The sequence below is a fragment of the Mandrillus leucophaeus genome, unplaced genomic scaffold (assembly GCF_000951045.1).
Source record: "Mandrillus leucophaeus isolate KB7577 unplaced genomic scaffold, Mleu.le_1.0 Scaffold221, whole genome shotgun sequence".
In the NCBI taxonomy this organism is placed as follows: Eukaryota; Metazoa; Chordata; class Mammalia; order Primates; family Cercopithecidae; genus Mandrillus; species Mandrillus leucophaeus.
Genome location: NW_012102266.1, coordinates 1,781,691 through 1,795,189, shown reverse-complemented (window position 1 = coordinate 1,795,189; position 13,499 = coordinate 1,781,691). Strand labels below are relative to the sequence as shown.

General features: G+C 42.1%; 1 protein-coding gene across 1 annotated transcript in view; it reads right to left on the bottom strand.

Moving 5' to 3' along the window:
• Positions 1 to 12,884, bottom strand: part of FBN2 (fibrillin 2) — a 285,975-nt gene extending 273,091 nt beyond the window's left edge. Inside the window, exons 1-4 of the mRNA XM_011981192.1 lie at positions 11,882 to 12,884; positions 10,904 to 10,986; positions 5,169 to 5,267; positions 2,186 to 2,281 (exon numbers count right to left, since the gene is read on the bottom strand). Coding sequence (XP_011836582.1) covers positions 2,186 to 2,281; positions 5,169 to 5,267; positions 10,904 to 10,986; positions 11,882 to 12,135 — 532 coding nt within the window. The 5' untranslated portion in view covers positions 12,136 to 12,884. The remainder of the gene's footprint in view (positions 1 to 2,185; positions 2,282 to 5,168; positions 5,268 to 10,903; positions 10,987 to 11,881) is intronic.
• Positions 12,885 to 13,499: the final 615 nt, after the last annotated feature.

Below are 13,499 nucleotides of genomic sequence, written 5' to 3'. Positions count from 1 at the left end.
CTCCTCTTGTCATACTTGAGAACCACCCACACAAGGAATCTAAAAGCTATGGCCCAAAGGCTGGATCTGGGCCACTGCTTACTTTTGTACTTCCCATGAGCTAAGAAGAATTTTGACACTTTTAAGTAGTTGAAAAATCAAAGAAATAATACTCGGTCACAAGTGAAAATTGTATGAAATTCAAATTCCAGCATCTATAAAGTATACAGTTTTGCTGAAACACACTCTAGCTCTTTCATTTACATATTATCTATGGTCACTTGTGCACTACAATGGCAGAGTTGAGTATTTACAATGGAGAAAGCAAGGTATCAAATATATACTCTCTGACCTTTACAAAATAAGTTGGCCTACCCCTGACCTTAACAGAATCTTTTTCTTTAAATGGATACTCCTATTTTACATAAAATTATTCTAAAGAAAACTTTATAGCACTTACAAATAGAAAGCTATAATCACCATAATCACCTTAACTAGAAGAAAACCTTGGAAATTACTGCAACGACCATGAGATACAACTTCACATTCATTAGCATGATTATTATTATTTAAAGAAAAAAAGAAAATAAGGGTTGGCAAGCATGTACAGTGGAGCCCTTGTGCACTGCTAGTGGGAATGGAAGACAGTGCAGCTTCTGTGGAAAACAGTATGGCAGCATTTCAAAAAATTAAAAATACAATTATCATGTAATCCAGTAATTCCGCTTCTGGGTATACACCCAAAAGAACTGAAAGCAAGGGCCCAAACAGATATTTCAGCATTATTCACAATAGCCAAAAGGTGAAAGCAACTCAAATGTCCATCAAAAGATGACTGGATAAACAAAATGTCGTATATTCATATAATGAAATAATATTTTGCCTTTAAAATGACCCATGCTAAAACACGGATGAACCTTGAGGGCACTATGCTAAGTATAATAAACCAGTCACCAAAGGACAAATGCTTCATGCTTACGCTTCTGTGAAATACCTGAAGTAATCAAATTCATAGAGACAAAAAGTAAATGATGGTTGCCAGGGGCAGGGGAGAGAGAAATGGGGGTTATTGTTTAATGGGTACAGAGTTTCAGTTTTCCAAGATGAAAAGAATTCTGGAGATGGATGGTGATTATGGTTACACAACACTGTGAATGGACTTAATGCCACTGAACTATACACTTAAAAGTGGTTAAAATGGTAAATGTTGTTAGGTATATTTTACTACAATCTAAAAAAAATTTTTATTGCAACAAAAATAATGTTAACTGAAAACAAGCTAGATATTCTTTTACACCTAAGACTTGGTTTTTCTCTGTTTAAAAAAGAGACCAGCAATCCTTAAAGAAGCCTTGAAGATGAGCATGGAACCTACAGTCTAAATCAGGTAAAAATGCAAATAAAGTAAAGAGGGACTTACTATTTGTGATTCAGTTTCATAAATCACACTTCTTTAATGTCATATAAAGTGACATTACTTCAAAATATGTGAATTCCCAAAAATGTCCCACAGTTTAGAGAATACTACCCAAAATGTTCCCCAGTGATGTGTCACAATCCAGAAACTACAATCCTTACACTCTTGCTAAAAGGTTATCTCTTGATTCATACAGGGCATTCTCCAGTGAAGGGACCAGCTTTGCTGGGTTACAGCTCCCTGTTTCGCAATAACATCTGAATTTTAAAAATCATTTCATCACCCTGTATCTTAGTATTAAATATATTTGAACAAAGGATAATTCATCAGATTGGCTCTCCTGTGGTTAATTTTGAGAAGTTCTAAAAAATCATAGGTATAAAGAGGGAACTGGGGAGGGAAAGAAGAAGTAAAAAAGAGATACATCAGAGAAAACTTGCTCATTTTTTTTTTCAGGAAAGTATACATGTCTTATGGAGCCAGATAAAGGAAAACAAATAAATCACAGAAAATCTGTGAGATTGTCACATTTGCTAAAGCACTAGTTACCAGTTGTTGACTGGTTACTATTCAAGAACATCACTGCTCTAAAGCACAAAATTCTAAAACAATTAGAAAAATTCTTACAGGATAAAAATTAGAAATTCAGTTTCAAGGTAAGGTTTACTACAGAAAATTGTCTTCTCAAAAGATCACAGGATTTATGAGACCTTAAATTATAACTTAATATGAAATATCCAGCAAATCAAATGATTTCTAATAAATAAAGTTGATTCTAATGTCCCTTACGTTGTCCACAATAAGCTCCAATATATCCTTTCTGGCACTGGCAGTGGTCATCTGCACAAGTCCCACCATTCATGCATCTCACGCTGCACTGCTGAACTGCAAAGAGCAATAACAAAAAATGTAAAAAATCAGTCACCAAAATTATAGTATATGTGAGAGGTTATAAAACTATAAACTCAATTATCCAATTCAATGACAATTATATCTTACAGAAGGAAATATTATGACCCAAACATATTTTTATTCATTATTTCTTTATAAGTGCACACATGGGCATATCTGTGATAACATGTTATTCAGGATGCATTTAAAACACTTTCAATGTTAAAAAAAAATAAACAGAAGGTGACTAGCAGCATAGTTTCTGGCAAGCAGAAGGTACTTTTGTCTCCATTCAGAACGCAGGAGCTGAGTGCCCATCATTCCAGCTCAGTGCAGTACTGTCATAATGGACTTGAAGGCTATCCTCACAGAGCTTGAAATTCCGATAGGGAGCTATGGAAAACGCAGGTAAACAAATACCACGAAGTAATTATAGACTGTGACAAACTGTTTGAAGTAAACCGTTGTGAAGGAGACTAGCCTGGAGCCAAGAAGGAGCTTAGATACCAGCACCAGACAAGACCACTCAAAGGAGACATTTATACTGAGATATGAAGGATGAGAATGAGCCAGATATTAAAAGTACCAAGGAGGAACTTCAGAGAGAGAAGAACCAGCAAATCAAAAGACCTTAGGATGGTAAAAGCTTTCTTCTGAAGAACAGAGAGATTCCTGTGGTGAAAAAGAGGCAGACAGGGAAGAGATCTTGGAGACCCAGGCAGAGGCCAGTCAGCTAACACACGGCATCCTTGGCCACTGAAGGGTTTTCATTATATCCCAAATGCAACAGGGAGTCATTGAAAGGATTTAAATGAGAGAGTGAAGTGATGTAATCTATATTTTTAAAAGATTACTCTAGCTGCTCTGCAGAGAATGGATTTGAAGAGGGCGAGAGTCTGGGAGAAGGATGAGGACAGCTTGCACCACATTGTAGCAGTGGAGATGGAAAGGAAAAGATAAATCTGAGATAATTATTTTCCAGTAAAGCCTACAGGACTTGTTCAAAGAGCTGACATAGAGAAAGAGAAGCAGCAGTTACTTAAGCACTGGCTGGATGGCAGAGCCATTTGCCCAGGCAGGAGGAACTGTGGTTCAAGTAGCCTGTGGTCAGCAATAAATTCAGTTTCCTTTTAGACATGCTACTAAGTTTCAATTGCTTGCTATTTCTTGAGGGGAGATGTCAAAGAAAGGGAACATATGAGTGTGGAGGTCAGTGGTGGGATCTCCACTGTAGATAAGTATCATGAGTTATCAACATACTGGTAGTCATTGAAAACATATATGTTAATGAGTTCACCCAGGGAGGGCAGTACTCAGTAATACTAAACCTTGAATGAAAGACTGATGAAGATACAGGAAAGAGAATAAAAGGTAATGATCAAGAAAAGGAGCACTGAGGGCCACTGGAATTATAAAAGTCAAAGGTGTTCCAAAGAAAAATGAAAAACAGCATTTCAAGAAGATAGTGATTAATAGTGCCAAAAGCTTTAGCAAGGTCCCACAGGATGATGACGGGGGCGGGGTTAGAAAAGTTCCTGATGAAATGGAAGGAACTCATTGCCCAAGGCCAAATGAATACACAGATTCCATGCTAAATTATATACCACAAACAAAGAGTGGCCCAGAGAATGTCCCAGCTCCCAGGTAGAGGAATTAAGAAACTGAATCTTAAAATTCCTCTAGGATTGGGTTTTTTGCCAAAGGCAAATATGAGAAAACTAAGCATAGGATAATGAATATATGGGCAACAGTATCTTGTAGGCAATCAGGCAAGAGAGAGGTTCAGGTTAAGTTGGGGATGAAATGTTCTGGTTAAAGTGGTCAAGAAATCATGATGAATTTGAATGGTAGATTTTAAAAAGCTGGGGAAATGGCAGATTCAAAGAAAGTGAAATTAAGAGAGTTTTCATCAGGAGTTTCATCAGACGACAATGGCATTTGTTGTATGAATCTTGAATCTTATTCCTGAGTCAGACATACTCTATATTACCTTCATTTAGGGAAAATTTGAAGAAATACATATTAAAAATATAATGACTTCACGCTAGTTTGAGGCAAGACTTTAAAAAGCATTTATTTAATTATTGAGCAATTAAATAAACAATCTTGCTTCTGCCTTGTTATAATGTTATCTTAAATACTAGGCTAAAAGATTAATCTTCAACCTTAAGGACCCAACAATTTTTAATTGGATCATGAATCACACGATCATAGTCCACAGTTATAATTACCTTACGTAGGTGTTGGCAGTTAATACATGTGAAGCAAAATAGGTCCATATGTGTAACGTATCTGGTAAGTACTCAATAAACGTATGCTGCCTTTGAGTTCTCTTCTCCTTTCCCCTTAGATAACCCACAAAACATCTGTTAAGCAAAGGCAACAAATATAGCCTAGTGTTTGAGACTACACACTTAGGCATCAGAATACCTGGATTCAAGTCTGTGTTTCCTTGGGCCAGTTAAGTAAATTATGTGTGCTTTACTCTGCTACTCTGTAAAATGGGGTATTAACAGTATCTCATAACGTTGATGTAAGGATTAACTAAAATAATAACACTTAAAACTCCCCGGCACAGAGTAAAAACCTAGTTAGGTCATAGCTATTATTCACCAAGAGTTACTTCTTCACTGAATTCTTAATCTGTTTCTGCATAGACATACAGCTCCTGCACCAGAATTAAAGCATTTTTTCTTATTGAAAACCATCACCCACTTAAGGCGACAATTAAGTCACTGAAGATTTTTACTCTAAAGATTAATACACACCTAGTATGTGAGGAAAATAATCATGGATTTATATCCTTTTTGAGAAGGACCTTTAGCATTTACTCCAAAGCTCAAGAAAAATGCAATGAAAAGGCCACAAGTAAGAAACATACTTGATTTTGATCCACAGGTTGGTGATATTTGCCCACTGGAACACGTACACATGTTAGGACGGGAACAAAATCCATCTCCACAACTATTTCTACAAATCGCTGTAGAAAGCACAATAGGAAAATGAATGAATAACTATATAATAAACCATAGTTTACAAAACAAGAAAACTGTATTTAAAAGTAAAAAGTCTGAAAAACTAAGATAAAATATATGATGTAAATGTCTAACTTCAGATATGCAATAAAATTACCCATTGTAGACTTGGGAATAAGTCTCATAGGTATCCTTATGATAACATGTAAACAAATGAAGCTGGTTCAAATTGCATAAATCCTTTAAGGAATCTCCACACTGTTTTCCATAGTGGCTGAAAAAGTAGAACTACCATTTGATCCAGCAATCCCACTACTGGGTATCTACCCAGAGGAAAAGAAGTCATTATTCAGAAAAGATACTTGCACATGCACGTTTATAGCAGCACAATTCAAAATTGAATAATCGTGGAACCAACCCAAATGCCCATCAATCAACAAGTGGATAAAGAAACTGTTACATATATATATACACACACACACACACACACACACACACGTGTAACTGTGAAATACATAATATATATAATGGAATACTATGCAGCCATAAAAAGGAATGAATTAACAGCATTTGTAGATACCTGGATGTGACTGGAGACTTAGTATTCTAAGTGATGTAATTCAGGAATGGAAAAGCAAACATTGTATGTTCTCACTGATACGTGGGAGCTAAGCTGTGAGGACACGAAGGCATAAGAATGCTACAATGGACTTTGGGGACTTGGGGGAAAGAGTGGGAGGGGGTGAGGGATAAATGACTACAAATATGGTGCAGTGTACACTGCTCAGGTGATCAATGCACCAAAATCTCACAAATCACTATTAAAGGACTTACTCGTGCAACTAAATACCATCTGTACCCCAATAACTTATGGAAAAATAGAAATAAAAATAAAGTCATATGTAAGTAAACATTACAGAATGAAAACATGGTAGAATAAAATAAAGTACAGGCTTTTAAGTTTAAAATACATACGTGTGTGTGTGTGTGTGTGTGTGTATGTATTTACTGACCCTAAAAGGTCTAAAAGAACTTTCACCAAACAGTGCAATGGATCTCACTGCATGATGGGCTTATGTATGGATTACTATTTTTATAATAAACATTTAAAGCTTTGCAATAAGCAAAAAATTTGCATAATCCTAAATCTTTAATTGTCTTATCAATACAGGTTGTCTCTTTCATTAAAGACTGGGAGTTTAAAATGCACAATTCACCCAGAGAAAACAGTCTTGATTCTAGGTAGTTGGGAGAGTTGCAGGAACAGAGAAACCACAGCCCACTATGCAAAAGCCTTCACAGGAGACAGAGAACATGAAATTGGCTGAACCAGAGGCTCTGGTGACTTGGCCAAGCCTCAAGGGTTCCATGCACATTCCTTCTGGGCTGGTATCTGACCTACCCTGTGATCAATCTTTGGTCCCCTCAATAATTCCCTTTCTCCTTCCTACAGCCTTTCTCCTTCCATATTTTCTCCACAATCTAGCTTACTCCAGCTGCTCAGAAAAGCTTCTGTAGCATTTTTATGGTGAGGAGAGTCAAAGCCTCCTGCATCTGTGACCTCCAATGAACAGAAAGGTATGAGGGTCATCACAGCAAAGAATGTTAGGCCCACTGACACAGTACATACCACAGATACTCCAAACTTGTAGGCAAGTACCTTCGAATGGGAAGTCTCTCCCATATTTAGAGACAGTTCATTTAGGAGCTGAGAGATTTATCTCTATAACCATAATTGAATTCTCTCTTTCAGCACAAGGGCTGTGTATTTTAATGCTCATGCCATGACTGGATATATAAAGACAAGAAGAAAATCTGGAAATGCCCTGAAACTGGCTGTAGCTAGGGAAAAGGTCCCACAACTTTCAAAGAGGTCTGGGACCCTCAACAATGTAAAGAGCATTTCCTGCAGAAGTAAACTAACTGTTTATCTTCCCCAAGATGCCTGCTGACATCCATACACTACTACCAGCATTAGTACTTCTTATCAATGAAAATAGTGGGCTGGGTACGGTGGCTCATGTCTGTAATCCCAGCACCTTGGGAGCCCTAGGTAAATGGATCACTTGAGCCCGGAAGCTGGAGACCAGCCTGGGAAACATAGGCAGACCCCATCGCTACGAAATTCTTTTAAAAAAATTAGCCTTGCACATTGGCATGTGTCCATAGTCCCAGCTACTCAGGAGGCTGAGGTCGGAAGGTGGCTTGAGTCCGAGAGGTTAAGGCTGCAGTGAGCTGTGATCATGCCACTGCATTCCAGCCTGAGTGACAGCGAGATCCTGTCTCAAATTAATAAAAAGAAAAAGTGAATAGTGTCAAATACTGTGATTTAAGATAAAAATAGTTTAGGTAAGAATATGTTTCCTGCCATGGAGTCGACTCTTACTTCTTAAAATATACTACAGTTTCTGATCACCAGTAACTCTCCAATGACAAATGTGCATTAAAACATTATTTTATTTCAAATTTCCCTCCTCCCCCAGAAGGCCAATATTTAGTCTAGGCTTAAGAGAGGAGACTCAAAGTACCCCCACCCGGGTTCCAAACCAAATGAAGGTTTGACAGGCTGCAGACTGAGCGTTCTCAGGCAATTATCCGTCATGGATACAGGTATATACTTTGTATCTGTGAGCCAATAAGAAGCAAGAATGCTGAGACCCTTTAGCCCCACACAGGCCTCAGACTATGGTACACTTACTGAGTATCTCTCCCTCCCACAATTACTAGAACTATGAGACCTAGAAATGCCAGAGGGAGAGGGAGACATGACCTAGGGGCTGAGACTTCAGTGATGCTGTGAGAAGTCACATGGCCAGGTAAAGAATACATAGCACCCAAAAGGTCTGAAGTTGAGTTGTAACTCTGCCATTGATCCACTGTGAGTTCCAGAAAAATCCACAGCCTTTCTGAGTTCAGTTTTTTCATTTGGTAGCATAATGTAAGGGAGTTATATTGGAATGCTCTGACATTTCCTCAGGTCTCAAATGTTATTAATCCAGCCAACCTCATCCCACTGTTATTATATTGATCAAAATACTATTCATTGCATAATTTCACAATAAATAAATTAATAAGCAAATTTTTTCATTGCTTCACATTCTAAGAAGATTTTTTAAGAAAAGGTGAGAAAGTCAATTCCGTGCTTTTGGAAATGAATATTTGCAAGTTTGGAAGTACTTCAGCAATTTTTCTAGGCTACAACTAAGAACAATACCAGCAAAACATAGAGACTCAAATCAAAATGCATTAGGTTTCCAGAACTTGGAGAATTATAGTTTCTTTTCAATATCTTCTCCTTATAAAGCCTGTCAAAGTCAAACATTAAAATTCTGTTGAACATTTTTTAATGGTCAAAAAATAGTCAAAAAAGTTGACCATTTTTTATTTTTCTATATTAAAAGAATGCTGAGGTACAAATGTATGAGAAAATTAATATTTGGTTTTGATTTTCTGCTTGTATTTTACTTATTTTCTTTTTTGTAAATTGTCTCAGATAATTTATTTTGCTAAATGGTGTGATACAGATAAGTTCAATAAATATAATAATTTACTTAATCCATTATGATCAGGAAGGCCTGGAATTAAAATTCTTGATTTTGAGTTTATAATGGTTTCATTTCATTTATTACCTCTACATATGATCATTTTAAATGTCAGACTAAATGAACTACTGAATTGAATGCAGGCTGTTAGTGTTAAATGAGACTCATGCAATAGAACATAAAGGTATTACATTCTTGCTGTTTCATGCACTGTTTAATAATCTTAGGTACTAGAATTTTTCGATGTGCTTATAAGAAGTATTTTCGTAGACACTTCCTTATACAAGTGTTATAAATGTTTCTTGCAGATATAAAGATCACTTCAAAGTTTACTCTTTTTATAGATTTCTGATACATGCAAATTCCAATGTATCTCACAAGCATCCAAATATTTCAAGTATCGGAAAATGCAGATTACAATAGTCACTGTTACCCTAATATTTTCAAAGCTGATCTTCTACCAGTGATCACTGGGCCATACATATATTTCTACTGCAAATACTCTGGAAGGCTGTGCTCTTTGGAATTCCCATTCCACACTGATCCAATAAAATCTGACTTTACAGATTTTCAACACGTACCATGAACCAATCCCTCCTCCTCGGCTGCTCTCCAACTCAATAATGGCAGTCACATTCATTACATTTAGTGAGTCAGACTTTCCGCAGTGCCTAAGTCACTCCCAGCTAGTATGGCAGGTGTGCAATGAGTGACGTTAGCTGTTTCAGGATTCTAAAAAACCATGTAAGTTTAAAGCAGCCATGGTAATGCCCTACTGGCCTGAAAGAGTAAACGCACCCTCCATTAATGCCTCACATATGACTTCTGTGTTGGAAAGAAAAGAATGCAGAACTTTTTCTTTTAAAAAATAAAGCAAAGGCTTATTATAATCAGAAGATTTGTTTAAAATATTTATAAGTCACTTTAAGTGACACAGTTGTTTCCTATTTTTGCCATTGGAGATAGTGGGATTTTAAGGTAGAAAAAATAAGAAGAAATTAGTCTTTATGACACTTGAGATTTCATCCCTTTTTAAAAAACTGCCCAGAAATTACATTAAGTATCTATCTCAAACCCACAAAACCAATAAATATAGAGTCAGAAATGCCACTACATCCTTATTATCCCTTGGTTAGTGCGGCTTGCCCTTTTTCTCTGTTCACAGTTGCATAATTATTTTTTCCCTGGAGAACATGGAGGTCAAACTGAAGTCAAGACTGGATCTAAATGAACGTGCTGTCTATGATACCTGGCTCTCCTCCCAACAAGACAAATGTGGTTGTGCTACATAAACACACAGGAGAAGGCCAGTCGCACTGCAAGTCACAAATTTACAGCTATGAGGCTGATAACTAATGAGCTCTCCAATTAGAACGTGGAGAATTGATTATACACTTTGGAAACAGAATAAAATAATCAAAACTTTTAAGGTCAGAGATACAGAATTTTTCAAAGTCTAAGATTCATACGTTGGAAATCTACTGCACACTATTGAGGTTTGGGGTCTGGAAACTCTAAATTCAAATGTCTTCCAAAAAGTAAAAAAAAAACAAAAACAAAACAGTCAAGCCCCTCTGTAGGAGTTAAAAGTTTGTTAACTTAGGTCAACACTAAATCCGTGAGAATGCTCCTTTCCTATCTAGGTTATGTAGTTGTTGAGATAAAACCAGAAATAAGAAAGCGGTTTTATATAAATGCCTAAGAAACCTTGATCTTCATAAGGCCTAAACCTCAAGCGGAGTTAAAAGCTTGATAATTTGCATAATAACATGTGGTCTTATCTGGATTTTTTTACGGAAAAAGTGGTTTTGAGTTATCTTGATAATTGCTCCACTCCTCTTCCAATTTGTATTAATTTTAATTACCTTTGAAACCTTTATCATTATTGCCCTTCAACAGAGTCTAGAAGTGAAGTCTCAACTGACTCAAACCGGTTGAGTCTTCCCCACTATTCAAATGGGACCGCGTCCCGATTATCGGTGCAATGTGATCACTTGATTTTAAAGGCAACTGTGCGTCCAAATGGCTGTGTGCAAGAGGTCGGCTGGAGATAGGGCCGACCTCGCTGCCCCAAGCTGCGATCCCTGCCAAGCACTCACGGACAATGCACTGGTTTCCTCCAGGGAGCGTCTTCCATCCAGGGCAGCAGTAGGAGTGGAATCTGGAGCCGCATACGTTAGGCCTGTGATGGACAAGCGCGGTCACACACAGATAGGGAGAGGGGTGCAGTAACATATAAACGGTCTTCGTAAGCAATACCCCGAGCGAGTAGATTTCAGGACAAAAAAACAAATCAAAATTACACTTCAAATTCTTGGGGATTGGGAGGCAGACGTGGAAGCAAAAGAGCGAGATGCTGGAATGCAGGAGGGGCAGAAACGTCTAAACACTGCCTTTCATCTGTCGTCCCTTGCCTGCCTTTTTAAAGGGCGAAAAGAGACATGGAAACATATAATTTGCTACTATTCTAGCTTCCAGATGCAGAGAACAAAGGGACCACTCCGTTCCAAAGAATCCTTGCCCTCCTTTCCGAATCCATTCCTCCTTGATCAACTGTTACTTTGGCCCCGACGTGTCAAGGAAAGCGCGTCGCAAGGTGGAGCGCTCGGGTTGACGATTAGAAGGTGAGCTGTGAACCCTGCACACGTCCTCAAACAAAAGGCTCACGAGCTGCGCCCCCGACGGTGGAGAGCAAGCAGGCTCCTCTGGCCCCTGCAGCAGGCGGACCCAGGTCCGCCTTCCGCCCGACATTCAGAACCTGTTCCCGCACCGCGGGCTCTGCGCGGGCTCTGCGCGGGCTCTGCACACGCTCTGCGAGCCGCATCCCCGGGCCCCGTAACCATCCGCCGCCCGAACCCCGGAGAGAGGGCTTTCCGCCCGCTGAGCTACGGGTTTGGGAAGGAAAAAGGGGACGCGCTCCTGGGGGTCTTTGGCTCCTGGATGTCCTGGCGAAGGGGGCTGCAGCTCTAGGCTCCAGCAAAAGGGTCAGGAACCGAGTGGGCCAGAAAGCCGCCAAACTGAGGATTCCCCCCTCCCCCAAGCCGGAGCCTTAGGTGCGGGGCCGCTTGCCCACTTACCCTCTGAGCACGTCCTGCTGTCCGCGCCGGCGGACGCGACTGGCCACTGCGGCACCCTCCTCGCGATACTCGGGCGCCAGAAACCCGCCTTCAGAGCCTGTTGTAGCGGACCGGACCTGTTGCGGCGGCGGCTGGGGCCGGGGCGGCTTGGGCGGAGGAGGCTGAGGCTGGCCGGCCGTGCCCTGCGCCCAGAGCGCCACACAGCCCAGCCACAGGAAGTAGGGCTGGAGACACAGCCGCCGTCTTCTCCCCATCGCCGGCGCTGAAAGCGCGCGGCCGTAGACCCGCGGAGAGGGAGTGATCAAAGACAAAATCTGCGATGCTCAGAAAAAAGTCAAGGTCTAATAAGCCCTTCGTCGGCTCCCGGGACTCCCTCGGGCTCGGGCTGCTTGCTCTAGCTGGAGACCCCGACAGAGCACCGGCCCCCTGGCTGCCCGCGAAGCCAGACGCGGGGCGCCGGGTCTAGCGCAGTGGGCGGCGAGGCGCGGCGGAGGTGCAGCCCGCAGCCCTGAGCGGTACACGTTGCATAACCGGCCTGAAGCCCCGAGCGACTCCAGGACCGCCAGCGGGCGGGGGAGGAAATTACAAAAGCCCTGGCGTAAAATTTAAAAAAATGTGAACCTCAAAAGAAAAAAGGGCCTGCACGCAGAGCTCGGCGGATTCCCGTGCGCTCCGGGCACGGATCTTGGAAAGCTGCAAAAGTCACCAGAAAGAAACAGGCAAGCAAACAAAAGTCGTCCCCAGAAGAAGAGAAGGGTTCCCTCTGGGCTCGTTCGGAGTCCCACAGGGCAACGAAGCGCGGGCAGCGGCTGCGGAGCCGGGCGGAGGTGCGCGGGGCCGGGGCGTGGGGCCAGCAAGAGAGAGGGCGGGACGCTGGACGCTGGAGAAGATGCGGCGGTGGAGGGCGCGGCGCGGGGGTTTTAGAGGCCCGGCGGGGCGCTGGGCGGGCCGGCGGGCGGTGGCTGTCAGTGGGGGCGCGGCCGTCCACACGTGGGGCTCAACCCGGACTGAGAGGCCGGCGCAGAGTGGGCGGGGACAGAATAAGGGAGAGATCAGGGGCCGAGGAACGAGGGGAGCGAGGGTTGGGTGAGGGGAAGAGGAAGGAATGGGGGGAGGGCGAAGGGAGGGGAGACGACGGAGATTGGGGAGAAGGGGGGCGAGCCCGAGAGGAAGGCCAGGTTGGAAGAGGGACTTGGAAAGAGGGATTGGCGAGCCCGGGTGCGAGAGGAAATGAGCGGGGGATGGGGACGAGGTTAGGGCAAAGAGAGAAGTGGGAAAGGGGAGGGAGGGCCTAGGTCCGGGCGCCGAGAGGAGGGGCCCGGGGGGCCGGCTGGAGGGGGCGAGGCGCTAGGCGGCTTTGCTTCCCGTCCCCGTCAATTGGCCGCTAGCTCTGTTTTGACTGCCTGTACAAAGCGAGCAGACGGCGGGGGATGGGGCGATTAGGGACCGGATTTGGGAAAGGAGGCAGCCCCTTCCCCTCCCCCTCCCCCTCCGCCTCGCCGGGTCGCGGACCAGGGACTAGGGTCCCTAAGCGCACCAGGCTTGACTGGCCCGCAGCTGAGCTGACCCGCAGCTGAACTTCCCCGCCGGACAGAGGCCGCCAGGTTGAGGATGAGAA